The 27,957-nt window shown below is 43.4% G+C and overlaps 1 protein-coding gene across 2 annotated transcripts; it reads left to right on the top strand.

The window, feature by feature from the left end:
- The first annotated feature begins 713 nt into the window (after positions 1 to 713).
- DYNC1LI2 (dynein cytoplasmic 1 light intermediate chain 2) lies at positions 714 to 24,691 on the top strand. 2 transcript variants are annotated; one of them, XM_032326622.1, is made up of 13 exons: positions 716 to 1,088; positions 1,265 to 1,338; positions 3,402 to 3,518; positions 6,928 to 7,158; positions 12,575 to 12,744; positions 13,763 to 13,856; positions 14,844 to 14,979; positions 17,185 to 17,296; positions 17,892 to 17,951; positions 18,733 to 18,774; positions 19,181 to 19,298; positions 20,236 to 20,352; positions 21,720 to 24,691. In XM_032326622.1, the coding sequence occupies exons 1-13, from the start codon at positions 982 to 984 to the stop codon at positions 21,818 to 21,820; spliced, it is 1,479 nt and encodes a 492-aa protein (XP_032182513.1). In that variant the 5' UTR covers positions 716 to 981; the 3' UTR covers positions 21,821 to 24,691. The 2 variants fall into 2 exon arrangements, with proteins under 2 accessions (XP_032182515.1, XP_032182513.1); XM_032326624.1 differs by lacking the exon at positions 18,733 to 18,774 and having other exon boundaries at positions 714 to 1,088.
- Positions 24,692 to 27,957: the final 3,266 nt, after the last annotated feature.

Here is a 27,957-nt window from a genome sequence, read left to right as displayed (position 1 = left end):
GTGGCTCAGTGGGTTAAAGCCTCTGCCTTCGGCTCAGGTCATGATCCCAGAGTCCTGTGATTGAGCCCCACGCCGGGCTCTCCGCCCAGCGGGGAGCCTGCTTCCTCCATTCTCTGCCTGCCTCTCTGCCTACTTGTAATCTCTGTCTGTCCAATAAATAAATAAAATCTTAAAAAAAAAAACCAACCCGTTAGTAGCAAGTGTATTGTTTACTGTGGAAAAGATCACTATCTCGCAGTTTTAATAGGGTCAAGGAAAGAGGAGTTGAAAGTAGGATATTTATGAGGAGTTGAGCGTCTAGTTTAAGGTCCATCTTTCAATGCGGGGCTTGGTGAGAATTGGGCAAAGTTCATGATATAATAGTTTAATCTCAGTGCGTAAGATTGAAGTATTGGGATGCTGTCTTGGGGCATTGCGGTCCTTGGGCAGGTTTCTTAAGTTTTCCAGGCTTCAGGTTCCTCATCTGTGCAAGGGTTTAGATACGATTCAGTGAGATAATGTGTGACTGTGGCACAGGTAAGAGCCAGATAAATGGCGCTGTCGTGCATTGGTCTCACTCCAAATCCTGAGCTTTTCGCGCCAGCCCACTTGGCTTCCTGACCCCCGACGGCGCACCTCGATAGTCCTGCTGGGCGATTGCACCAGGCAGTATATCGCTGCGCCCCTTGGCCAGCAGAGGCCGCCCGCGCTCCCTCCGTCCGGGCGGCTCCCCCTGCAGCCGCCGTCGCCTCTCTGCGCATGGCTGTCCCGGCGGCCGCCTGACCGCCGCCCACCTTCCCCCACGGCCGCGGTCTCACAGTCCTGTGGGAGCTTGCGGACATCGTGGGCCCGACGGGGCGCGGTGGGCGGCGTGGACCCTGCAGGGCGGGTGGCGTGAGGTGTGGCTCGGGGGGGCGGCGAGCTGCGGGCGGCCCGGCCAGGGTCCTCGCGGGTCCTCGGCGGGCCCGGGGGAGGGCCCTCTTTGTGGCTGCAGTTGGCAAGATGGCGCCGGTGGGGGTGGAGAAGAAGCTGCTGCTGGGCCCGAACGGGCCCGCGGTGGCGGCCGCCGGCGACCTAACCAGTGAGGAGGAAGAGGGCCAGAGCCTATGGTAAGACCGCGAGGCGGCCGAGCTGAGCTGGCTGGGCCGGGGAGGGCGCGGCCGGGCGGGGAGCCGGCCGGACTGGGCTGGACCGTCGGACAGTCTGACGGGCCGTCGCGGGCAGAGCAGGTCCAGTCGGGTCCAGTCTAGCCCCGGGGCTGACCGCTCCGCTGTTGTCCCCACAGGTCCTCGATCCTGAGCGAGGTGTCCACCCGCGCTAGGTCCAAGCTGCCGTCCGGCAAGAACATCTTGGTCTTCGGTGAGCGCCGGAGGCGGGGCGTTGCCCGGGGAGCTGGGGTGGGCGAGATGGGCGCCCCTCTCACAGGTCCCAGCCTCTCTCTCACCTCCCGTCGGCCCGCGCGGCCTGCCTCGCCCGGGAGGGCTGGAGATCCTGGCTGCACAGCCGGAGCGTGGCCAAGTCCACTTGCCTGAGCATGGGATATCTCTTTTGGAGAGTCGAGTGATGCTGGCATGGAGTTGCCGGCACATTCCTTAGTCACTTGCAGCAACATCAACCTTGCTTTAAATGCCTCTGATTTCCTGCCTTCATAGCCTCGAAGTTCACCAAATTGCTGGTGTAGGGACGGGGGAGAGAATATGAGAAGGTTCGGGGAAGGGGGTGGGGGAACGAGGTGACTTGGGGTCAGGGCTAGAGATGACACCGGGGCAATCCTTCATCTTCATGAGTAGTGTGGACAGTTGGACGACAGTAGGTCTTGGAGTCCTTACTAGGGACTTCGCTGCATTATTCCAGCCCTTACTACTGGGTTACCTGGGTCACGTCTGTTAGTGTGTCTGGTCTCCGTTCCTTCTACAAGTGAGGGGGTTTGGTCAGGTTCATTCATCCAGAGAACCCATTGATTGAGTGGTTCCTGTAGGCTGGGCACGGAGCAGCACAGACATCCTTCAGACTTTGCATGAGAACCTCGGGTTAATGAGAGACTAACGTGTTGATAATTGTGCTACACCATATTGGCATAGCAAGATTATTGCGGGAGCATCACATTGTTTGATGTTTTGGGGTCAGGTGTTTTGAAGGATGTCAACATGCAGGGGCACAGAGGGTTAGTGTTTGCAGGAACACAGAGGTGACAGGAGGGTGTAGGGGGTTGAAAGCTGCCAGAAGCTCCTTGTGGAAGGTGATGGATGAAGTAAGTTGGGGCAGATTTGGAAGACTGAAGAGTTGATGCTTTTTACTGGAGGCCCCTGACTCTCGAGGGTCTTTTGTTTCTCCTCCATCCTCATCCTCCTGGCGATCACTGTTAGGGTGGCTTTCTCAGTGTGTTTGAGAGTTGTTTATGGTTTTTAGGTGATGGTCACTACAGAAGGTAATAGAGGACCTTCAGAGATCTTCATTAAATGCTGCATCAAGGTCACCAGATCTGTGCTTTAGAAAGGGAATTCTGGGAGCAGAGTTGCTGGTGGCAAAAATGAGCAGGTATTGATGTCAGGCTGTGAAGTGTTCACCATGGCCCAGATGGAATGTGGAGTATCTGAATGGGGTAGTGGCATGGGGGATGGAGAGGAGGCCTTTGATCTGTGGAATGCCTCTCCATTCTCATGTCCTGTAATGCCATATTATTAAATCCCAGGGGTGCTTAGTAATGTTTCTGGGTGGTGGTTTGTTTTAATGTTTAAGGTTTCTTTTTCGGGGGTGGGGGTGGTTGTTAGTTGGTGGGAGGGGAATGAGGAGGTGCTTGATAATTACTGAGACTCTGCCCATGAGTTCTGCTTAGGTCTGTAATTATTTTCACCGGTTTCCTAGCCTTCAGGATGGCTTATGAAAGAGAGGTACTAAAATCAGAAGTGAATAATAGCTTCTATTCTTCATGATGATGAGGCAGGATCAGACTTTTTTTTCTAGTTCAAAGTTCCTGGGCTTTAAGGTTAACTGTATTTTATTTTGAAGATTTCTTGCTTTTCTTATAGTAAAAGTTTATTTTGTGAGAAACTGACTCCACCTTTACTTTCGCTTCTTCAAATGTGTGTCTTATAAATTGTATATATGCTGCTGAAGCGAGCACTGCATGTCTTATAAATAGTAGAGAGGGGCTGCCTTAGTCCATGTAATAAAGGAATGACTGTGAAATAAGGATGACTGCAGTAGAATGTCATTTTAGATCTTAGAATTTGCCACCTTTATCACCATCCTCCTCAGCCACTCTTAAAGCAAAGCCTGCTCTGTTTATGATGAATGCAGGTGAGACCTCAGCAGCAGGCTTTGTGTGAAATTCTCAGTTGTCACTTGTGTAAGTGTCAAGACTCCCCATCCTTGCCTAGAATAAATGGCACACTTTGCCTTCTTATGTATATCATTTGTAGGTGAAGATGGCTCTGGGAAAACAACCCTCATGACTAAACTTCAAGGAGCTGAGCATGGCAAAAAAGGAAGAGGCCTAGAGTATCTCTACCTCAGCGTCCATGATGAGGACCGAGATGGTAAGTGAAATGTTGATCTCTGTTAAGGGGCTTATGCATGTCTCAAGACTCCACGGTTGTGGCTCCTGTAATGTGTCTAGTCAGTCTCAGTTTTCTGTTTAGTTCTTTTTTTTTTTTAGTTTTCTGTTTAGTTCTAAGAGAGTTAGTCACAGGTGAACAGATGAAACATATGTCTTTTTCTTAAGTTTATTTCTTTAAGTAATCTCTGCTACCATCAAATTCACAGCCCCAAGATTAAGAGTCTCATGCTTGGGGCGCCTGGGTGGCTTAGTGGGTTAAAGCCTCTGCCTTCGGCTCAGGTCATGATCCCAGGGTCCTGGGATCGAGCCCCGCATCGGGTTCTCTGCTCAGCAGGGAGCCTGCTTCCTCCTCTCTCTCTCTCTGCCTGCCTCTCTGCCTACTTGTGATCTCTGTCTGTCAAATAAATAAATAAAATCTTTAAAAAAAAAAAAAAAGAGTCTCATGCTGTTCCGACTGAGATGGCCAGGCGCCCCTACCCTTCCTTTTTAGAGTATGTTAATAAAAATGAGGAATTGGGACCATTAACTATTGTTCCGGGTAGCCCCCAATTAAAAGGAGATATTGAAGGTAAAGTTTCAAATAAAGGTAGTAAAAAAGATGTTCTTAAAAGCTTTGGGAAAAATAAAAGCATAAATGCTTTGGACCTTTCTATGAGAGAAATGCTTGGCAGACTGATTTGGGCACACTTACTTTACCATGTCCTACTGGAGAATTTGAAATTGGTATGATTCAGAGAATAACAGCTTAATAGATGTTCATAGTAGCATTTTTCTGAGTCTTTGTGGCAATGTAGAAATGCTAATTATATCAAGATGATATAAATATATATCATACCAAAGCATCAGATTAACCAATATTCACTTGCCTTTGAGTTGAAGAACCCGTTAACATTTATTTCAGATTCTTTAAGGTTGCCTTAAGAATTTACTGGTCTCTGGCATTTTTAGGCCACCTACTTGCAGGTCTTTTTTTTGATTGGAGGAGTTGCCCTTACCAGTGGTTAGTTATACATCTTTCAGCAATAGTCTTTTTTATTGTTTGATGTGAGTGGGTTATAAATAATACATTTTTGCAGACCATCATACAGGTAGAGAAAATGGTCTCTGGCTTATCCCTAGTTTGTGGTGGGACATGATGTGTCAGAGAACCACTGCCTCCAGGGTTCTGGGCATTCGTTTAACATCACATGTGGTGTGTATGATCTCCATGTAAGTGAGTGATTATGTGTAGTGGGCAGTGGGAAGAGAAGCTAAAGAAAGGAACCATGCCTGGTGAGGGGTAGGCATTAAAATCAGTGGGCTTCAGGTACAGAGCAGTATCTTTGAAGACATCCACAGAACCCAAACCAAAACCACTGTCTAAAATGTATTAGAATTTTGAAAGTTTAGTTAGATGTAGATAGCTTATACTGTTGAAATAGTCATGAATATAACATTTTGAACAGCATTTGTTTTAATGAATCAGTTAACACAAAAAAGGATAGTTAACAGAACATGGGTTTTTAGAGTGTATTTTGGAGTTTGTTGGGAAAGAAAATAGTGAAACGATACTGGTTGTAGGAGTTCTCACTCCAGGCACGTTTCTGAAAAAATATTTCTCAAAAATGATACCTAAAAACTTTTTAAAGTAGGTTATCATTATGGAGACTTATCTTCTGTGGTTTGATCATCCAGGTATAATTTTGGAATCATGTTCTTCATTAAATATCAGTAGTTGCACATTTGTGTGTATGTTTAACTTTTTATTATGGAAAAACCTTTAAAAATAGGTACAACATAGACTTAGGATCATGAAATCCAGTGTATGTGTTATTTGCCTTGAACAGTTACCTTAAACAGTTCTGTAGCAATTTTATTTCAACTATACTCTAACTTGCTTCTCCTTTCACTCTACACTGGATTATGTTGAAGCAAATTTTAGACATTGTATCATTTTGTTTATAAATACTTCCATATGTATGGTAAAAATAGGGACTTTTTTTTTTTTTTTAAGATTTTTTTATTCATTTGAGAGAGAATGTGAGAGCACAAGCAGGGACCCTGGGATCATGACCTGAGCCAAAGGCAGAAGCTTAACGGACTGAGCCAGCCAGATGCCCCTAAAAGATGAGGATTTTTAAAAACATAGCTATATTCTTCTTATACCAAAAATAATTCCTTAATATCACCAGGCATCCAATAATTCATACCTCAGTTTTTATATGTAATAATTTTACCTTGGCATTTATTTATTTATTTATTCATTTATTTATTCATTTATTTATTTATTTATTTTAAAGATTTTTTATCCATCCATTTGACAGAGATCACAAGTAGGCAGAGAGGCAGGCAGAGAGAGAGAGGAGGAGGAAGCAGGCCCCCTGCCGAGCAGAGAGCCCGATGCGGGACCCGATCCCAGAACCCCGAGACCATGACCCGAGCCGAAGGCAGCGGCTCACCCACTGAGCCACCCAGGCGCCCCTATCTTGGCATTTAAACACAAAGATCCTGTCTCTTTGGCACCGTTTGTAGTATGTGAACTCCCTGTTTAGTGTGCATGACAAGAAGAGCTTGTTTAACCGCAGGCTGTTCGGCACAGATTACTGCTCCATAGATTTGCTGATAGCTGAGAATGGAATACGTAGACTGTGGTGCAGTTGACCAATGAACATTTTTGCTTTTATATGTATCTTTTGATTCTTACTGAGAGCTAAAATGCCCTTCACTCTTTATTCCTCAGACATTGCTGGAATCTCTTTAGGTGTGGACGTAACATATTATTGTAGTTAAAAAAATTTTAAAGTGTAGATAGTTCAACAGGCCTCTTGACCAAGGGTTACTGCTCACTGAGCACTTGGGCTGTTTTCCAATTAGGATTTCTTTTTGGGGGGTGCCTGGGTGGCTCAGTGGGTTAAAGCCTCTGCCTTCGGCTTGGGTCATAATCCCAGGGTCCCAGCATCGGGCTCTCTTCTCCGTGGGGGGGCTGCTTCCTCCTCTCTCTTTGCCTGCCTTTCTGCCTACTTGGGATCTTTCTCTCTCAAATGAATAAATAAAATCTTTAAAAAAAAAAAAGATTTCTTTTTGGTTTTGTCTGGAATTCTGTGGCTGTCACCTTCAAGTTTTCTCTTTTTTTTTTTTTTTCAAGATTTTATTTATTTATTTCACAGCACACACAAGCAGCAGAGCAGGGGGAGGGTAGAGGGAGAGAAAAAAGCAGACCCCACTAAGCTGGGAGCATGATGCACTGATGCAGGGCTCAATTCCAGGACCCCAAGATCATGACCTCAGCGGGGGGCAATTGCTTAACTGACTGAACCACCCAGGTGCTCTTCAAGTTCTTAATGTGGGTTTTTTCCAGCTGTGCTGATGGTTTTTGTCAGGTAGTAACTTAACTTTACTACTTTTTTCAGATCACACACGCTGCAATGTGTGGATTCTGGATGGAGACCTATACCACAAAGGCTTGCTGAAGTTTGCAGTTTCCGCTGAATCCTTGCCAGAGACCTTGGTCATTTTTGTCGCAGACATGTCTAGGCCTTGGACCGTGATGGAATCTCTACAGAAATGGGCTAGTGTTTTACGTGAGCACATTGATAAAATGAAAATTCCACCAGAAGAAATGAGGGAACTGGAACGGAAGTGTAAGTACAATAGGATTTTCGTAATTGGAAAATTAACTAGTGTCTATGGGTGGTTCAAGCCACCTTCCTTTTCAGTGTCGAGAGGTTACAAAGCTTCTGTTATGGAGTATGTGGTTTTGTTAGGGCCATTTATTTCAGAATTGCTTTTGTAAATTCAGTAGTCAAAAAGTTTTTAAAGTAGTCTTATTCTCAAGCATCACAGTTGAAGAAAGTAGAACAAATCCATATTCCTTGTTCTTTATTGGTTCTCTTTTAAAATAAGGGTTCTTTCCTTGCCTCTCAAATTTGAGTCAGTTCTGTGGGTCTTTTCATTTATCTGTTACTCTGGCTGCTGAGTTAACATCAGTGGCTGTGGAGACAATGTGGGATCTGCAGCTTGAGTCCATTGCCCTGGGATTCCATTGAGGCCCCATGGACTCTCTTACTGTCAGGCTTAAAGGAAGCCCTACAAAAGACAAGTCTTTCAGCTTTTACCTTAGTTCATTTTGAGATTCAGCAAGTATGATCTTAGTTAGAAATAGGAAGGTCATTTTTTTTTTTTTTTAAGATTTTTTTATTTATTTATCAGAGGTGGGGGGGCAGAGAGCAAGCACAGGCAGACAGAATGGCAGGCAGAGGCAGAGGGAGAAGCAGGCTCCCTGCCGAGCAAAGAGCCTGACACGGGACTCGATCCCAGTACGCTGGGATCATGACCTGAGCCGAAGGCAGCCGCTTAGCCAACTGAGCCACCCAGGCGTCCCAGGAAGGTCATTTTTTTGTCATTAAAATGAAAGGCTGTTTTGAGACTAAGACACCCAGGTCCTTTTGACAATAGGGAACTTTCAAATTAAATGAAGTTTGTTTTGTTGTGTTTTGTTTTGTTTTGTTTTGTTTTTCCTTACTGTGATTCAGAAGCTTATTTTTCCTTTCCCTTGCTTCTGTGCACTTACATCAGCTTCTGTCCACTTGCCAGGGAAATGGGAGGGGCAGGGGCTGGGGCTGTGGCCGTGTGCAGCAGCAGCAGTCTTGGCCAGGGCAGTCTGGGCTCAGCCTGGCTCTTTGCCACAGGATGACATCATTCCCTTTAGTGAATTAATAAGGGCTTCTAGGGCATGGCACACAGGATCTTCACACTTACTGGCGGATGGGTTCAGAAATTTTGATGTGCTTTCTAAATCAGCTCTCTGGCTGTGTGTCTTCCTATCATGAATTCCCCTTGTTCTTGTCCCACACTAGCTAAAATGGGAGTTTAACATCTAAATCTTTGGTTTGCTGTATGCATGTGTGTTTCCTAGGTCACCCGCATGTGTTCTACAGCAGTTGTTACGCACGCAGCTTAGCTCATCTGTCTTCAGCCACTGACCTTTCTAGATAATACCTCTTTTTCCCCTGGAATAGAGACCTTAAAGACAACTTCTTAGAATAGTTCTGAGGCTGAAGAGCTCTTTGTCTTTCACTGCCCATTTAGCATCTTACCAGATTAATGGGTTAATACCCTGAAGATTTCAGTCTCTGAGTCTGTTTTCTTAGTGTTACAACCTTGTGAATACTTTTGAAACAAAAAAGTAAACTCAAGCCAAGCATAGTGTTCTTTTCCAGATAGGAAAAGGGTCTTGTCTTGTGCTGGGTCTGTTCTAGGCAGCAGAGATGCACACAGCAGACAAGATGCCTGCTCCTGGGAGCTTGTAGCCCCATGAACTATTAAATTTATTTTGTGCTTAGTCATTGATGTCTGTCACTTAGGATTAGTTTCAGCTGCTTGTGACATAAAACCCAAAATAATGGGTTTAAACAAGACAAGTTGATTTCTCTGTCCTATAAATGAAATCCAGAGGTAAGCAGTTGCGGCTTGGAAAGCAGCTCTGGGGACAAAGGTTAGAAATTCTGGCTCCTTCTCCTTATTGCTTTGTCATCTCTAGGGTGTGGTTCTCTTCCTCTGGACAACTAGAGCTGTAGCCTTCACATCCGTGTTCCAGACAGCACATGGAGGAAGAAGAAAAAGGGGCTGAAGGGTGCGTGTCTATCGTCTTCCTAAGGAGGCTGGGAAATGTAGTTCTGAATGGCCATATGTTCTGGTGTTTCAAGGTTGGGTTTGGTTATAAGGAAGAAGGAAAGAGAGGACACAGGCTGGCAACTAGCGATTACTGGAACCATGTCCATGCCTCCTGACTCTGCTTATCCTTCTGAAGGCCTCTGTTGTTTTCACCGCCCTTCCTCTGAGATGTTTGGATGGTAGTCATGCCTTTGTGCTGCATGTTGAAGGAGTGCCTTTGTTAGTGCTGGCTTTAGGTTACGTTTTCATAAAGCAGTCAGCCATCTTGCTCATCAGATTCCTGCTTTGCAGATCATTTGGACTCTAGGTTTTGTATTGAACGAGTAAAGGGCTGCACCCAGCCTAGTTCCAATCCAACACCAGCCTCCAGTCTGCTCAGTGTGGAATGCTGCACCATGGTGGGCCATTCCTTCAGGTTTTGTTCCCCAGCAGCCCTGAGTCTGTGGCATCTGTTTGACTGGCGGTGATGGGGGAGGGCAGAGCAACCCCAGAGCTGCTAGAAGGTGGTGCTTGTGTAGGTTAGTCTTTCCTGCTTTATGTCTGGGACTTCCCTTGCTTATCAAATAGAGAAAAAAGATTAGGTGCTCTCTGTGGGACGTTTTCAGAATTGTGGAACCAGTGGGTGATCAATGAGGTAGGAGGGAAAAGATGAGAGAGAGAGAGGCAACAGCTAGGGTAGAGCACTCTGATCTCCTTCCCCTTCCCCTTCCCACTCCCATGAAATGCTAAAGGGGGACCCCCAGGTAGACTGTAAATACTGGCCATCCCAGCATTGGAGAGAAATTGTTAATACTGTGGCATGTGTGTACCCTAAGGGAAATGCACATTTTATTACCTGAATTACATGGTCAGTATGTTTTTATCCTCCTTTTTCACCAACCTCTATGTTATAGACACTTACATTGCCTTCTAGAACTTACTTTCTAGAATGCTGAGTTATTAAAAACATGTGTGTTTCCTACAGTTGCTGGATAGCCATAGTTAAGTCAGTCTAACCCCGGGCTTCCCAACTATTTTTACATCCTGGCATACGTAAAATACAGCGGTTCATGCAGGGCGCTGGGTGACGCAGTTTCCTGGAGCTTACCATTGGAGCTGCCCTAGCCCTGCCTCACTTCCCATAGCCACTTAGCTGACCTGTAACTTGCTCTAGGCTCTGCCATGCTCACTCTCTTGGGATTCCTGGTTGAGTGCCTTACGTGATGTTGGGCAGTCATAGGTATTACCCAGACTTAAGGCATTTTATTTTCTATTGATTTGAAAATTTGTTAAAATGCAGGGGGGGCATCTGGGTGGCTCAGTGGGTTAAAGGCTCTACCTTCGGCTCAGGTCATGATCCCGGGGTCCTGGAATCAAGCCCCGCATTGGGCTCTCTGCTCACCCCTGCCTGCTGTTCTGCCTGCTTGTGATCTCTCTCTGTCAAATAAATAAATACAATCTTTTTATTTATTTGTTTGTTTATTTTTTTTTAAGATTTTATTTATTTGACGGAGAGAGATCACAAGTAGGCAGAGAGGCAGGCAGAAAGAGAAAGGAAGCAAGCTCCCTGCTGAGCAGAGAGACCGACTCGGGACTCGACCCCAGGACCCTGAGATCGTGACCTCAGCTAAAGGCAGAGGCTTAACCCACTGAGCCACCCAGGTGCCCAAATTCAATCTTCTAAAAAAAAAATGCTTTCAGGGAGAAAATTTGAGAACCTTTGATTTCTTCAAAATCCATCAGCAGTCATTCTGAGTGCGTCAGAAAACCCTTCAATGGTCTTTTTTTCGAAATATAGTAAAGATCTCTTGACTGTTTATATTGACAATGAAATTATATGAATGAGCTTAATGAGGAGAAATTGTGGGACACCTGAGTGACTCAGTTGGCTAAGCATTTGCCTTCGGATCAGGGAAGGGATGATCCCCGAGGCTCCTGGGTTTGAGTCCGACATCAGACTCCTTGTTCAGCAGGGAGCCTGCTTCTCCCTTTGCCTGCACTGCTCCTTCTGCTTGTATGCATGTGTGCTCTCTCCCTCTCTGACAAATAAAATCTTAAAAGCTTCTTTCCCTCTCCATCTCCCTTTGCCTCTGCCTCCCTTAAAAAATGTTTGAAACAGGCATCTGGGTGGCTCAGTGGGTTAAAGCCTCTGCCTTCAGCTCAGGTCATGATCCGAGGGTTCTGGGATTGAACCCTCTCTGCTTGGCAGGGAGCCTGCTTCCTCCCCTCTCTCTGCCTGGCTCTCTGCCTACTTGTGATCTTTGTCTGTCAAATAAATAAATAAAATTTTTTAAAAAAATATTTTAAAAAATGTTTGAAACCTGTTCTGTGGATGAAAGTAGTATGTATACCTCTGTTTAGGTTCTCTTTAATCCATTTATTTGCATTTTTTTAATGAGCATGTTGTGGATGAGACTAAAAGGCATTTTGGTCCTTTTGTCCCGTTGGGTATAGAGGGTATAGAGCTTCATATTTGCTGTTCTAGCTCAAAGTAGCTATAAGTATCATATCCTTGTTTTCTGGCCTGACATGTAAGCCTTGAAGTACCCATGAAAAGCTGTGGTCTGTGAGCTTTGTGTTCACTTAGCTTCACCAGGGCCATGGACCATTCTCAGCCTGAAGGCGCTCCTGTGGGATTGCACTCTTGGCCTGAAGTAGTGACTGCCTGTGCCAAGAAGTGGACGTTATACTGCTGACTCCTTCGTGTGTTAGGCGGGAACTGGTTGTTCAGCATTGCACAGTGACTCAGGATCTTTGAAAGATGAGATTGAGTCCACAAGAGTGAGAGTGATGAAGAGATGTGGATGGGCTGGCCAAGTCCGGCCTCACTCCTTAGTGCAGACATGTGTCAGCTGAGTGGAAACAGCATGTTCTTGTGGAATTTAGATGGTTTTACTAGTCTCATTTTTAAAAAAATATTAGATATTAAGAAATGTGGCTTTTTTTCATAATAGAAGGTATTAAGAGCTTAGAAATTTTTAAAAACATATTTAAGGGGCACCTGCCTGGTTCAGTTGGTAGAGCATGCAACTCTTGATGTCGTGGTTGACTTTGATCCCCACATTGGGTGTAGAGATTACTTAAAATCTTTTAAAAAAGAGTAGGTAAATAAAAAAATTAAATCCTATTTAAGAGTTGAATAATTTTTTAATTTTTATTATTTCAAGATGTCCAGGAGTATGTTTTTGCTGCTCTGAAGTTACAGTACTCAGACTGAATGTGTCAGAATTGGGATTTTGCATCACTACCTCCAAATCCCGAATACCACAGTAGAGCAGAGTTGGGAAGTGTGTCATGACTCTTTATGTTTTGTGCTTTTTTTTTTTTCACTGCCTTTTTTGGTTTTCTAAAACTGGTATGTGTGTTTATTTGTGTGTGATTTTCTTTTCCATTTTTCATCTGTAGTTGTGAAAGATTTTCAAGACTATGTTGAGCCTGAAGAAGGTTGTCAAGGTTCCCCACAGAGAAGAGGACCTTTGACATCAGGTCCTGATGAAGAAAATGTTGCCTTGCCTCTTGGTGACAATATGCTGACTCATAACCTGGGAATCCCAGTGTTGGTGGTATGCACAAAGGTATGTGCCAGGGAGTTGTAAATCTGGCTGGGTTTGGCCAGTGTACAGTCACCGTCTGAAAGAAACTAAGGAGCTTTACTTGTGTGTCTTCCTAAGGGAGAATTGTACTAATTCGGGATTCATTAAGATACATTGAATAGGCCAGGCTAGAGAATATTGTCATTTAGTGTTGTTGCTGGAAACATGACACGATTCAGTTTGTTCATAGTTTGAGTTAATCTCTCCATGAAGCACTGTCTACTTTATTGAGTGATTCGAACTTAAAACTAAAAGCAGCTTTCTTAAGGCTCTGTGAACCAGTTGGTCTAGCCCAAGTTGATGGTAAAAAATAATAATAAGAGCCTAGGGTTTTGGTCTCATAAAATCTGTTGGATTTTAGATGATTTTCAGAAAGGAACATAACACTCAATAGAAAAAGAAGGAAGGGAATGCAAAGTTTTAATTTCTTCTACCCTATAGAATGATGACTTTTAGTCATTGAATGAAAAGTTCAGTCAGATAGAAATAAAGTTGTTTTGGGTTTTTGGACACCTCACTTGCTCAGTCGGAAGACTCTGGGGCTCTTGATTTCAGGTTGTGAGTTTGAGCCCCACATTGCATGTAGGGATTATTTAAATAAATAAATAGACTTAAAACACACACAGCATTTTGGGTTTCAAAAGTACTTTTTCTCAGTCACAAAGTGTGCCATTTGCAGTATATTCTGTGAAACAGGAGTCCTATGGAGTGTGCAGTGCACAGCCATGTCCCACGGCCTGCTTCCTGATGTGACTGTGTTTAATTCTTAGAACAACTGTGAGGTGATCAGACTGTTCGGTCCCCACTTTACAGCTCTGGAAACTGTGGTCCAGGGTGAAAAAAATTCCCAGTTGTTTTTGACTCTTGTCTAATTAATGCTTAGACCTTTGGCTCTGGCTTTATTTTTTGGAACTATGAAACTTTAAAGATGATGCTATTCCCATCTCAGCAGGGAGAGAAGCAAAAAGATGACTCCTTTCTCTTTCTGCCATCCCTGCAGTGTGATGCGGTGAGTGTCCTGGAGAAGGAGCATGATTACAGGGACGAGCACTTTGACTTCATCCAGTCACACCTACGGAGGTTCTGCCTCCAGTGTATCCTTGGAACGCTGTGTCAGGGCAGCAGAGCACAGACTCCCCGTTCCCTGCCAAGCCAGGCTGTTGTCCAGATGGGGCATCTTCCGAAAGCTCAAGTACATCCTGAATTCAGAACAAGTCTTCTGCCATGGCGAAATTATGTACATCTTTTTACTAATTTTGTATTTTACTGTATCGGAATTTGAGATGTGCTAATTTGTGTCCTTCATCAATTTTTTTTTTAATTGCTGTACATTTAATAAGGCTTTCATAGTAAGAAGAAAGCTGATATGGGTAGTCTTACTACCAAACTACTTTTGTCATATCTTGGAAATCTTTTTAAACTTTGCTTTTTTGCAGAAAAAGTAAATTACCCAACACAATATTGGTTTCAATGCCACACAGGTTTTCCCATATGTTTGTTGTGTTTTGTCTTGGAGAGAGATAGTGTGTCAGCAGTCTTTTTGAGTCTTACTTCTATAAAAATACAATAGCAGTTGGTACTATGGACCCGTGCTCTGGAATATGGGGACAAGGGATAGGTCCCTACCATTTCCTCTGGGCCTTTTATCTTGTCCAGCTCAGTGAAGGGTGCTGCTACATGTTAGGCACCCATGTCTTTGATGTGCTTAATGATAAATTGGATCCCGTGTGCACATCTGTCTAGGAACGAGTCTGTGTACCTTGGATATGCTGAGGTGGTTTCTCTGGGCTAACCTCAGAGCCATTAACTTGACTGCTTAGGCATCAGCCTGATGGATCAAAAGGTAGCAGTCTGTGTGTTAAATGAAGTGCATGGTCTGCCAGCATTGACATGCTCTATGCATTTGACATGTTCATCTGTTATGATTACTCTTTTAATTTTAATAAGTTTTAATGCTTTCTAGTGATCATGTGTTGATCAAAAACTGATTCACCTGTGAGTAGTACTTTGAGGATTATGCTTGCATATGTTTGCCTTTATCTTTTTGCAATGAATTTGTTTTCCTTAAGCAGATTGATTAGATGGAGCAGCCTTGATTTACACATCAGTGAAGGAGGAGAAAAACCTCGACTTATTGTATAAGTACATTGTTCATAAAACGTATGGCTTCCACTTTATCACACCTGCCTTAGTTGTGGAAAAGGATGCAGTTTTTATGTGAGTTCCATATAGGTTATTTCAAATCCTTTTTTGTTTTAAATGCTTCTTTTTATAGTACATTTACCCTTTGCATTTTATCCTTCCAAGTGAGGTTCCTTCTGTTTCTGTTGTACACAGCCAGCTTTCTGCTGCCTTGGGGTGAAGTGCTTGGGCTGGACCTCACAGGGGATAGATACGCCCAACTCCTCTCCAGATGACTTGCCCATTCTGCCTCTACTCTGAGGGAAGTAGGTGAAGTGAGACCAGGGGTGCTGCCTTTCTTCATTGAGAGCAAGGTGCCAAAACTTAAGTTAGCCATTTTTGCCACTTGGTGTCAGCTCTGATAGAATACTGGCTGGAAGAGGGAGTTGAAGTGTAGGGAACTGGGCTTTGGGGAGCCTGATCTCTTCTATTGAAGTATTTGATTTCTTTGCCATAGGCTGGGAAGATTGCGAGCACCTTCACTGGTGGACCTAGTTGGCATGGACTTCAGCTATACTGAATATTTACTGGGTTTTTAGCATTTCATATTTTAGGAGCTACTGGGGCTGATGGTCTTGGGCAGAGATTTGGATACCTGTTTGCTCCAGTTTGTATCTTTCTGTCCCTGGAGAATGATGAGCATTTTGGATGCATGAGTGAATGTTGAAGCTGTATGGCCTCCGAGAGGACTTGTGCTAGTAGATTGGTGTTTTAAGCTTAAATATTCTCTTGACTTGGAAATTACAGTTCTTCAGGAACTACTGATCACTTCCTAGATGCCCAGGTTCTATGCTAAGGATGCTGAAATGAACAAGATGTTGTCCCTGCACACACGACTAGAGGGCAAGGGTGGGGCAGTAACGGGGTAGTGGAGGCGGTGTGGCGGGGAGGGCAGAGGGGTGATGGCGGAAGGCTGAGTGTGTGTGCCAAGCAGGCCAGAAGGAGTGGAGGGGCAGGAGGGACAGTTTCTGAGAAGGCTGAAGATGTGAAAGCCAAGAGCTGTGGGGACTGAATAGGGTTGCTTCCTGGACATTCAGGGAGAGCCCAGTTCGGTCTGCTTACGGATGGCGAAGCTAGAGCCCAAGATGGATTTTAGAGAATTGTTGTCCAGAGCAGTCAGGCAGGCAAAAAAGACACAAGCTCAGTGAGTGGTATGTGAGTGCCCAAATCACTTGGGATCCTGAGGAACAGGAAGCCCAGGAAGATGGATTGGGGACTGGGGCTATTGTGGAGAGGAGAAGCATCTCACAGCTTCCAAAGGCCGCCTGGGTCCTGGTGGCATCTTGATCACACCTTGTCCCTTTGTGTCTTTGATCCTGTTGGGAGTTTAGCTGTTTGGAAGCTGGCGAAGTCAGGGTGGAGCTGAGAACGCGGTCTGGTCACAGAGCTGTGAAGCAGGGGTTATGTGGGGAAAGGGAGTCCTGCAAGAACAGTCAGGTGCCATTTTGTGCAGCTTGTAGAGTTCAAAAGTATGTTGTGTAGGGCTTTCTGCAGTTGCTCCTTCAGGAGAGCCTGGTGGAAGGCAGCTATGCTCACCACTATACCACCAACGCTGCACCAGGAGAGCCTGGTGGGAATGTAAGCTACTGCAGCGTAACTTAATGGAACCTGGGTGCCATCCTGCTTAGCGAAATCCTTCAGGGCAGCACCCATGTAGGAGCCTCAAGGACTGCTTGTGTCCCTTTGCTTTGGGGCCCAGGTGAGTGTAGGTGCCTTCGTGCCCTCCTTTGCTCTGTATCTTCCCACACCAGGAACATTAATGAAGCAGTCCATAAAAAAAAAAAAAAACGGAAGAGTTCTCAGAGAGTTCCTCTGCACTGAAGCCCAAGACAAACAGTCTCATGCTGAGCTCTGTCCCCTGTGCTGTTCTTTGTATCCTCCGCTGTCGGAGTAAGGCCCCATTGTGTCCTTGCTCTTCTGGGTGGAGCTGTGTGAAAGCTCTGAGCACTTCCTGTGGGTCAGCACGTGTAGTTCATCAGCTCTCATTTTGGCTCCTTGGATATTGGGCCCATGAGCTCAGTCTGGAGTAGGACCTGCGATGTCAAGCTGATGGGTTATGCTGGCACTGAATGTTGACTTGTCTGCCACAAGCTACAAGCCAGCCCCAGCAACTACAGATCAGATCTTGTGGGAAAGGCTCTCATCTGAGAGCCCTCTCTAACCTGGAATGTGCTCTAAAGTCTAAAGTGCTGTGAGACAGTCCCAGGAGAAGCAAATCAATCCCCATTTCCTTGCTTTTAGACCTGCAGGTTGGGACAATGAAAAGAAAATAGCAATTTTACATGAAAATTTCACAACTGTGAAGCCAGAAGATGCATATGAAGATTTTATTGTGAAACCACCTGTGAGAAAGGTACCCATGTCAGTCACTTTTGAGATGTAGGGTTTGTGTTTTGTTGGAGGTTTCTTTGTTTGTTTTGTGAGACAAGAAACCTATAAGGAAAATATGTTTTGCATATTGAACTACTTTCAGGGCAAGAAAAAAGTAATCCAAGGGCCTTTTAAAAAAAAAAAAAAAGTCAGCTCAAGTCTGGTGTTAAGTGAATGGCTCCAGGTGGTGGGGCATGAGTGATGGAGTGCCCACATGGAGTTGGGCTGAAGTTTCCCACTAAGTCCTGACAGTCCACCACTGCCTCTGGATAACTGTTAGGAGATCCTTGTGCTTCTCTGACCTGCAGGGTTAGGGTTAGGATTAGGCCCTGATCTGGGATGTGTTTAGAACCTGCCAGACTTAAATATGTCAGTTGGCCACATGCCAAGGCTGGTCTTAGAACAGAGTTGGTTCCAGACTAGGAAAAACAGAATGGTGCATTTGCAGCAGAGACTCTCCCCAGGATTGTCCCATGTTGAGACCCGAGCCCAGGATTCTTCTTTCATTAAGAATTTTGATAGTAGTTTGAGTGTTCTTGCCCTGTGACCACAATTGAGTATGTCACTTTACTTCACAGCTAGTCCATGACAAAGAGTTGGCAGCGGAGGATGAGCAGGTGTTCCTAATGAAACAACAGGTAAGAAGAATCCGGGAGGCCAGAGCAGAGACCTTCTGCGTGAAATACCAGCCCCCTGGGGTGAGGCTGAGGCCATCACAAAGAGCTTGCAGCATTAACGGGCTTGTAACCAGGTCTCCTTGTTCCCTCCCATTTCTAGCATTGGTACAGAGTAGGGGTTAGACTGTTTGCCTCAGGTGATCCACTGCCTGCTTGCAGATTCTCAGCGGTGTGAAGTTTAGTATCATTTTAAATAACCTTTCTCTCTGGAAACTAGGTTTCCTGACATAATACCTCCTGTATTGACAGTTTACCAAGTGCCTTGACCTCACTTCCATTATTTTACATTGCTCCACACAGCCTTGAGAGCTGACATATCCGTTTTTTAGGTGAAGAGAGTAACTTCCCCAAGCTGAAAGTTGGAATGGAAACCCAGTCTCACCTTTCTGTTTTACTAGCAGTATTGTTAGACCTGTCTCTTAGCCGTCTCACGGGTCCACCTGATGGCGCAGGCAGCTCAGCGAGCTGGGGTGTTGATGGTTCTTTTGCCAACCGGTCCCTTCTTCTGTGCCCTCCTTGCTTCCTTAGCTCCAGAACTGGTTACTTGGATTATTTTTTTTCAATATATACCAAACTGCTGAATTTAAACTTTCTGCATGCATAATATAAAATCTATGGCTTGGTTGTTCATGGCGCCCTCTAGTGGAACACTGGAAAGTGTTTCTGCAGAGTGCTCTGGAAGTGTTTCTTCAGTGCACTCTGCAGGCCTTGGTTAATGGCCAATATGTCCCTCTCTTTGCAGTCACTCCTTGCCAAGCAGCCAGCCACGCCTACGAGAGCCTCTGTGAGTACCTTAAACTAAACAGGGTCAAGGCTCAGTGTTGTAGGTGTCTTTAAACTTCATGCCATTATTTCTAAGAGCCTGTATTTGTGTGGGTTTTTGTATTTTCAAGGGAATTTGGTTTCTCTGAAGGCCCAGGGCCAGGAACATAATAAGGACTCAGGAAATGTCTGATGAAGGAATATAGCTCAGGGAAATAGAGTGAGCAGGCTTTATTACCTTGATCTTGATATCTCTTCTCTAAGGAGAAACTAAAGTCTAGAAAGAGACTGAGCTGGAACAAACTCCCAGTCCTGCCACCTGTCTCCCTAGACTGAAAAACATCCTGCAGAGAATGTCTTCATTTTTGAGATATTTATTTCCTGTTATTTTTATGCCTTTGTGTAACTTGGGCTCGTTTTGGACTTAGGAATCCCCTGCAAGAGGACCCTCTGGCTCCCCAAGAACTCAGGGCCGGGGAGGGCCAGCCAGTGTACCTAGCGCCTCCCCAGGCACATCAGTAAAGAAGCCGGACCCCAACATCAAAAGTATGTATCCTATCTCTGGAGAGTGCTTAGTCTTAGGCCTGAGCCCTGAAGGGCTTTGGTGGCTGGGTTTCAAAGGTGGACACTCATGACAGCTGGGCTGTTCACTTCTCCCAAGAAGGGGCTGCTTTCCCCTTTTTCTTGCTCAAAGGGAGGGGGCTCACGGTTGACAGGGACCAAGGTCTGTCCCTTTGTTGGAATCAGTGACCTCTAAGACCCCAGTTAGGCCATGCGGGTTCCTTCAGAGAGAAACACAACATAAGAAGTTATTTTGGGGGGCATCTAGGTGACTCAGTGGGTTAAAGCCTCTACCTTCGGCTCAGGTCACGATCCCAGAGTCCTGGGATCGAGCCTAGCATCAGGCTCTCTGCTCAGCAGGGAGCCTGCTTCCTCTTCTCTCTCTCTGCCTGCTTGTGATCTCTGTCTGTCAAATAAATAAGCAAAATCTTTAAAAAAAAAAAAAAAAAAAGTCATTTTCTGGGGCACCTGGGTGGCTCAGTGCGTTAAGCCTCTGTCTTCAGTTTAGGTCATGATCTCAGGGTGGTGGGATCGAGTCCCGTGTCGGGACTCTACTCAGCAGGGAGCCTGCTTCTCCCTCTCTCTCTGGCTGCCTCTCTGCCTACTTGGGCTTTCTCTCTCTGTCAAATAAATAAATAAAATCTTTTAAAAAGGAGCTTATAAAATTTTGAAAAACACTGCCTCGTAGATGGGGAGATGATGTGGAGCATGAGTTATATTATGTCCCTAAACAGAAAATGTAAACAGGTTTGCACTTAATCACGCTAACAGTGGCTGTATATAAGGAGTGATAGTGAATGAATGTGCTTAGTGTGTAGGGAAGATGATAGCCCCAAATGGATAATTCCAAGCTGAAAACTAGTTTTGTGGTGGTGTTGGGTCGTCCAGTGGCGTGATGCTCTTTTTCTTAATGTTTCCATAGATAATGCCGCAAGTGAAGGTGTGTTGGCCAGCTTCTTCAACAGCCTGCTGAGTAAAAAAACAGGTTCTCCTGGCAGTCCTGGTGCTAGTGGTGTGCAGAGCACAGCCAAGAAGTCAGGTACCGAAGGGCCCTTGGAGATCTCTGATCCTTGTGGTTGACCAGCACTGGAGGTGGGGGTGGGGGCGTGAGTGGACAGGAGCATCTGCCTTCACCTGACATGTAGATCCTCCGTGTTCTGAGCAGCCAAGCAAGTAAGCTCCTCCGCACCTTAAACGGAGCAGGACACTTTACAGTAGGATTACCTTATTAGCTTGCAGGTTTCCTTGGCACATTTAAGGTACAATTTATGTACATTGGGTTCTCAGGAACTGACTGTTGGGTGAATTGAGGTACATTCTAAACTGTACATGTGACTGGTGTCCAAGCTATTCATGGGAGGTCATGGGAGGATATTTTATTTATGATATTTAGTATTCTGTGATGCTTTATAAAGATTTTTGTTCATTGTGCCTAGTCTTGCCATGAGCTGGAGCCTGTGACCCCTCCCTGTCTCCCTGGAGGGTCGTCTTTTCCTCCTCCATGAAGCTCCCCACTTGTCACACATACTCCTGTCTGTGGCAGCCCACCCTGCTGTCCTTCCTTGTGGGCTGTAGAGCAAGTCTTTGTCTTGAAGGCCCCTGAAACAGAAGAGCCAAGTTCCTTGGGAATTACCCACTTTGCCAGGAAGCTTGAGACCATAAGGGTTTTTGCTTTTACTTTTCCGTTGACCATAAGAAATGTTAACACAGTATTTTCCCTAATTGGTGTTTTCAGATGAGAGGAGGTCCACAGGAGATCACTCCATGCTTAGGTCAGCCAGACCTTCAGGGACTCCTCGGTTCTTAATCTCAGTTGGGTCTGGTAGCCCAGGCTGCAGGCTGGTATCCCCTGATAGGAGATAAGGGTCATTTCCAGGCCTCAGTTAGCATTTGATAACAAAAGAATATGAGGACTGACTTTGTGCAGTATTGAAATGTCTGGCTTTAGTCTTATATTCTTACTGAAACATGGTGTTTCCGGACTACCAGTGTGAGTTAGAGTGTTGTAATTAAAAACAAAACCTAAACACCTGTTCTGAGGCACAGAAAGTAGTTTTTGGTATACCAGAAACTCACATACCGCCTCTAAGAAGAAGGTAATGACAGTGCATGGGGTTGGAGTTGGGTAGTAAGAGTGTTTTCAGAAAGGCCCTTATATTTGGCACAAAGGCATCCCTAGGCAGGGGGCAGTTATGTATCCAGGGGAACTCAGACCTGTGATGTTTGGAATTGAGAAGGGTTGAATTAGGGGATCTCCTTATAATCATTGCACTGAAAAAAGACTTGGTTTTATTCTTACGGAGGTTGGTATCGCCACAAATGATTACAGAAGTCTGTAATTTTAAATGTTCCTTTTAGGAAAATAATTTCCCCCGTCACTGCTGACTTTTTTTTTTTTTTTTAAAGGACAAAAGACTGTGTTGACAAATGTTCAGGAAGAACTGGATAGAATGACTCGAAAACCAGACTCCATGGTAACAAACTCTTCAACAGAAAATGAAGCCTGATCCTCCTTAAAAAGTGCATATGTAAAATGACCAAATAACTATGTATATTGATCTGCTAAGACAAGGATTTTTCTGATATGGCACATGCTATCAGTTTTTTGGGGCAGGGGAGATGAACTTAAAAAATACTTCATTGACTCGTCCGAGTATGAAATGCACATTTAGGAAGGTTACGTGTCAGACCCCTTTGTTAAGGATAACCCTTGGACTCTCAGGCATGCGGCTCTCCCGTGGGAAGCAAGTGCAGCTGGGCTTCTTGTGGAAGGGAAGGTCGATGAGAGGAAGAAGGCCTGCTTTCTTTCAGGGTGGAGCAAATGAGACCAGGAAATCATTGATCAGAGGGTGCTTAGTCTGACCAGTTGCGTGTTAGCAAATTCACTTGTTCTTGGGAAGCAGATTAAGTAGCAGCAAATCCAGGAAAGAGAAAGGCTGAAAGGAGGAATGAGAGAAGTGATGGTGGGGAAGCCGAATGTTGAAGGAGATGAGGAAGGCAGAGATGAGCAGTGTGAGTAAATACTGTGTGGTCAGTAGAAAGTCGAGTAATCATTTTTAAGGCTTAAAATCAGAAACATTTCCAGACTAAACACTAAGAAAAATGGGAATTAGACTTGTTCTGAATGCATCTTTAACTTAAAACAGATGTGTAGAGTGTGGGGGTGCCTGAGTCAGGTGGAGTTGACACGGGTGGGGAAGATGGCGGCTGCCTCACAGTCACGTGTGTGGCCCAGGCCATGTCTTGTGGGACGTGCTGGGCTCCACGGGTTTGCATCAGGGCAGACAGTCACTGTGGGGTGTGTTTAAAGTCAGCAGTTACAAAGTTAGTTTACTTTGAATTGTTTTCTAAATAGCTCCTGCTTTGTTTTTTAAATTAAAATAAATTTTTTTATACTACCACAGGCTGGCCTACTAATAGAGAATGGGTAACCAACCTCTCATTTTACCATAATGCAATGTGCTACGCAAAGTTTGAGGGAGGTTTGTAATGTAATTGCACTCTGAATTGGCTTGCACCAATCCCTGCCTTACGGTCTGTGGAAACCTTCATGGAGTTCCATTGATGCAAAAGGGTCTTGTCCTAGCTCTCTGGTCTGATTAGTGCTATCAGATGGACAAATAAGTGTGAATGTTTTATATTGAAAATGGAAATGATACATTTCTCTTGTTTGTGTTTTTCATAAAGTGTAGCTTTTTTTTTTTTTTTTTTCCTTATGGAAATAAGTGTTTCAGTGTTTCCATTTAGGGCAAATTTCATACACATCTTCATGTCATACCACCATTCTGGAAATGATTTCTGTGGATTTGAAATGGCACTTTTAATTTTATACGTGACAGAACATTTGAATGCAAACACTACCATTAATATAATGTATAAAACATTTGTTGTCAAACCAAGGGAAAAAAACCACAGTTCACTTATGTGGAGTTTACTTTTTTTTATATGAATGTTTGTTGTACTGTGTCTGAGCATAACTTCCCTAATGTCATTACTTTTACATACCACATTTGACTGACCACTAACGTAGTACTGGGCATAACTTAATATCCTGTGTTATATAACAAGACAAGACTCTAAGACTGTCTTGAATTGCTTTTTTTGTAAAGGTCTGAACACTGTTAAGGAGAAAGCTGAGTATTTAGTTGCCTTTCCGACAAACAGAAACATGTTCCTTGTGCCAGTTTTATTGTTAAAAATACACTTTTTCACCCCTTTTTAAATTCAGTTTTTGTTTTTAAATGTATTGTGGCTTCCGATTACTAGATCGTCCAGATAATGACAGTAAACTGACTGTATAAAGATAGCTGTGGTGTAGTGACCAATAAATACAGCTGTGGCCACACTGATGATGGGTCCCTTAACCCCTCTCTCCACAGCAGCTGGGGTGAGGGTGGGGGCAAATGAGTGACCTCAGAAACAAGAAAGAATTATTAGAAAGGCACATGCCCTCAGGGCATACAGTATGATTTCAAATTGTAATGCAAAATTTTCTTTAAAAAAAATTTTTTTTGTCATTTAAACTGAAAAGCACTTTTGTGTCAATATAAAATGATGAAATGCTAAGACACCTGTCTTGTGAGGGAAGGTTTCTTGGAGATCACTTTTAGTTTCTCATGACAAGTGGATGCTCCTAGTAACAAGACACTGGTGCGTGTAATTTCATGTGCTCAGTGGTTGCCAAAGTCTACCAACTTTGGGGAGCTGCAGGGTTCTTTTGGGGGGGAGGTGGGGAGATATTTTTTGTTATTTCGGGGTTTTCAAGCAGTGGAACCAAAGGCCGAACAGTAAACAGCCTTTACTTTTTAAAGTAAAACTCATTTTATTTGCAGAATACACTTGTATGGTAGACTGTTAAAGACAATTTTATGACTATTTATATATAATTATACTGGTTACATCTGCTGTTTGTCTTTAAAATGGAAAAATCAAAGAAATAAGCCCAACCTTGAAGATATGGCCATAAGGGCCATGAATTGGTCTTTCCTAAAAATGCAACGGGTATGCTGCTAGAATTATTTAATTTTGTTTGCACTTTTTTTTTTTTTTTTGGATTGGCATTTTAAAATCACTATTTAAACTGAAGACTTTGTTGTTTTTTATTAGTTTAACAAAGTTGAAAGTGACTGCTCTGTACATCATGACCTTAACAATGTTGATGCTGTAAGTGAAAGTTCACTGTCATCTCTATACTAAGTTTATTGGTGTTTTTAACTTAAAATTAGGACTGCAGATTATTCCCCCACCAGCCTTAGTCCAGGGGTGTGGCTCTAGCCGGATGCAGTTATGCAGTCATGTGGAACCTTGCTTTCTAGTGCTGGAAGAGAAGATGTCTCTAATTACTGGCTTCAATAAACACGAATCCAGACTGCTTACAACTTTTGGTGGCTTTCTTTATGGTAAATCATCTCACTGGAGATAAAAGTTGAATTGTCTGCTAATCATATGGCCTGTCTACCATGTAGCAAAAAATGTATACCTCTTTCACTAAAATTTAACAGAAATTCTGTTAAAGAAGAAACATCTTGAAGCCATATTTTGAAGTATGTGGAGTTCTAAGCTGGGTACAGTACAGTAGGGTTTGTGAGTTATCCAACATATTTTCTTGCCTCTTAGATAACTTTTTTATCAATTGAATTGGGCTACTTTTACTTAACTAATTTAGAAGCTTCAGGCTTCATAGAGGAATTTCGAGCAACTATACTGTAATTTTTTTTATCAATTTAAATGGGGAACAGTAAAATACGTTCAAGAAAATCACATTTGTTGTATTAGAGATACCTAGTTTCTGTTTATTACATTTAAGATGTTAAATTTTTGTTCTCTAAAGCTGATTTATAATACACATTTCCTCTTGATTTCTTGTTTTGAAAAATTATAGTATATGTGCTGCCGAAGCGAGCACTCTTATTTTGAAAAATTATAAACCTACAGAAAAGTTGAAGGTATATTGTATATTGAATGCTTATGTTCTTTTTTTTTTTTTAACATAGATTCACCAGTTTTTAACATTTTGAAACATTTGGTTTTTCTCCCTCCACTTCTCTCTCTCTCTCTCTTTTTCTCTCTGTCACGTGCACACACAGATGCATGCACGCTTACACTTTTCCCTCCCTAAGTCATTTAAAGTAAATTTTAAATGTCAGGGCATTTTACCCATAAATATATTTGCTAAGTCCAGGTCAGTTGTCTTATAGAAAATCCCACATTATGGATTTGTCTTTTTGTTTCCTCATGATTCAATTCAGGTTAAATGTTTTTTGCAAGGATGCTACATAAGTGAGGTTTGTATGTTCTAGGACATCGCATCAGGTTGTCCTGTGTTGGTGATGTTGGGTTTGATTTTTTGGTTAAGGTGGTGTCTCCTAGATCTATCCAGAAAACTGTGGGTGGTACCATTGAGTATCTTGGTCTTCAGCCACCTTTTTTTTTTTTTTTTTAAGATTTTATTTATTTGAGAGAGAGAGACAGAGCATGAGAGGGGAGAAGGTCAGAGGGAGCAGACTCCCCATGGAGCAGGGAGCCCGATGCAGGACTCGATCCCAGGACTCTGGGATCATGACCTGAGCTGAAGGCAGTCGCTTAACCAACTGAGCCACCCAGGCACCCTTCAGCCACCTTTTACACATTGGTTGTAGCATCCACTGATGATCCTTGCCTAAATCAGTTATCTCATTAGGAGTCTTAAATCAAGTACTGGTTTAAATCTTAAAGTCTTAAAATTTAAAGTCTTAAATCAAGTACTGCTGTATTCTTATCCCATCATTCCTCCTGCATTTATTAGCTGGCATTCATACATAAAGAGTTTTTTGTCTTCCCTCTCCTTTTTTGGGTGGTTGTTTTCACTGTGAATTTTGTAATTCAGACTGTTATAATCCAATAACTCATTCTTTCTGATGCTCAAATTGCCCCAGATTTGATGAGTGGGAACCCCTTCAGCCAACTGTGTCCTTTTTTCTTTTTATTGAGCTATAATCGGCAGCATAAAATTAACCACTTTAAAATGTTGAAGGGTTTTTAGTATACTCACTATGTTGAGCACCCACTACCACTGTCAAATTCCAGAACATTTCCATCATCCTAAAAAGAAACCTCATACCTATTAGTTCAAATCTCCACACAAACCACCCCCCACCCCAGTTATTTAGCAGCATGTTTTCTGGGTTCATTGATGTCATAGCATGTACCAGTACTTGATCTTGTGTGGCTAAATAATGCCCCATTGCATGGATAAAACTGCATTTCATTTGATCCCCTTATCGGTTGATACACATTTGGGTTTTTTCAGTTGTTATTATGAGTAATACTGCTAGGAACATTCATAGGTAAGTTTGTGTATAAACATGTTCTCTAGGCACATACCTATGAGTATGTGCTGGGTCATACGGCAATTCTGTTTTAACTGAAAAACCACCAAATTATTTTCTACAGCAGCTGAATCATTTTACATTCCCACTTAAAATATATAAGGGTTCTGAATTCTTCACAACTTGGCTAACACTTGTTTTCTGGGAGTTTCTTGTTTGTTTTCATTTGTTTTAATTATAGCCACCCTAATGAGTGCAGAGTGGTATCTGAGTGACTAATGGTGTTGAACATCTTTTCACGTACTTATTGGCCATTTGTATATCTTCTTAGAATTGTCTTTCAGATCCTTTGTCCGTTTTTAAATTAAGGTATTTGTCTTATTGTTGCACTGTGAGAGTTCTTTATATATACTGGATACCAGAGTCAGATACAGCTGTGTCCTTTTGATATGCCCCCATTGGTCTTGGAGCATTTCCTTACTTGCTGGCACAGAAAGATGTTTCAGGCTTACCTTGCATTTTCCTTGCCTCTAACCTGGAATTAGCTATTTTTCCAAGGAGTCCTGGTTCTTTTTAGTGGGGATTGGTATTTAGAGCCAAGGTCTAGACTGTAGGCACAGTGAATGTTACTGGATGCTGTTGGATCTAGGCCTTTTCAGTGGACATACAATATATGCTTTTTTCACTTAATATCACCTAAAAGTTGATTTATATGAGTTCGGTCTTCTGTCTTCAAGTCTTTATCCTTTTTTTAATGGCTGCGTAGTACTCAGTTATGCAGACGTAACATAGCTTATTCAGCCAAGCTCATAGGTGGACATTTAGGACGTTTCTGGTCTTATTTGTACATAATGCTACAATTAGTAACTGTGCATCTGTTTTTTTTTAATCTTTGGGGATATATCTTCAGGGTAAATTCTTAACAGCAGGACTGCTTAGTAAAAGGTAACTGTACATCTGTAGTTTTTGTTAGATGTTATCAGAATCCCGTCCATGAAGGTTACATCATTTTTTTTTAAAGGTTACATCATTTTGAACACTTATCAGTTGTAGAACTTAGTAACTCATTGTTATTTTGCCTTGAAATTGAGTTTAGGAAGTTTGATGAATAAAGATGTACTTGGGGGATTATTTTATTTCATGACTAGCAGTCACATGGTAATAGCCAAGTATACTAGAGATCACTGTATACCAGTGACGACTCTAGATGTTTTGTATAAATCGATTTAATCTTCATAACAACTCTGTGAGGCAAGTGCTGCCATCATGTCCATCTTAGTTTCCAGAAGAGGAAACAAAGGCACAGGCTGAACAGCTACTAGGGTCAGAGTGAAAGT

The sequence above is a fragment of the Mustela erminea genome, chromosome 19 (genome assembly GCF_009829155.1).
Source record: "Mustela erminea isolate mMusErm1 chromosome 19, mMusErm1.Pri, whole genome shotgun sequence".
NCBI lineage: Eukaryota > Metazoa > Chordata > Mammalia > Carnivora > Mustelidae > Mustela > Mustela erminea.
The sequence above is the reverse complement of the archived record's forward strand: the minus strand, read 5'-3'. Positions and strand labels throughout refer to the sequence as shown.

Coding starts and splice junctions, on each gene's coding strand:
- DYNC1LI2 (XM_032326622.1), top strand. CDS start 982: ATGGCGCCGGTGGGGGTGGAGAAGAAGCTGCTGCTGGGCCCGAACGGG. Junction 18,775..19,180: donor CCACGCCTACGAGAGCCTCT/GTGAGTACCTTA, acceptor TTTTGGACTTAG/GAATCCCCTGCAAGAGGACC. Junction 19,299..20,235: donor GCCGGACCCCAACATCAAAA/GTATGTATCCTA, acceptor ATGTTTCCATAG/ATAATGCCGCAAGTGAAGGT.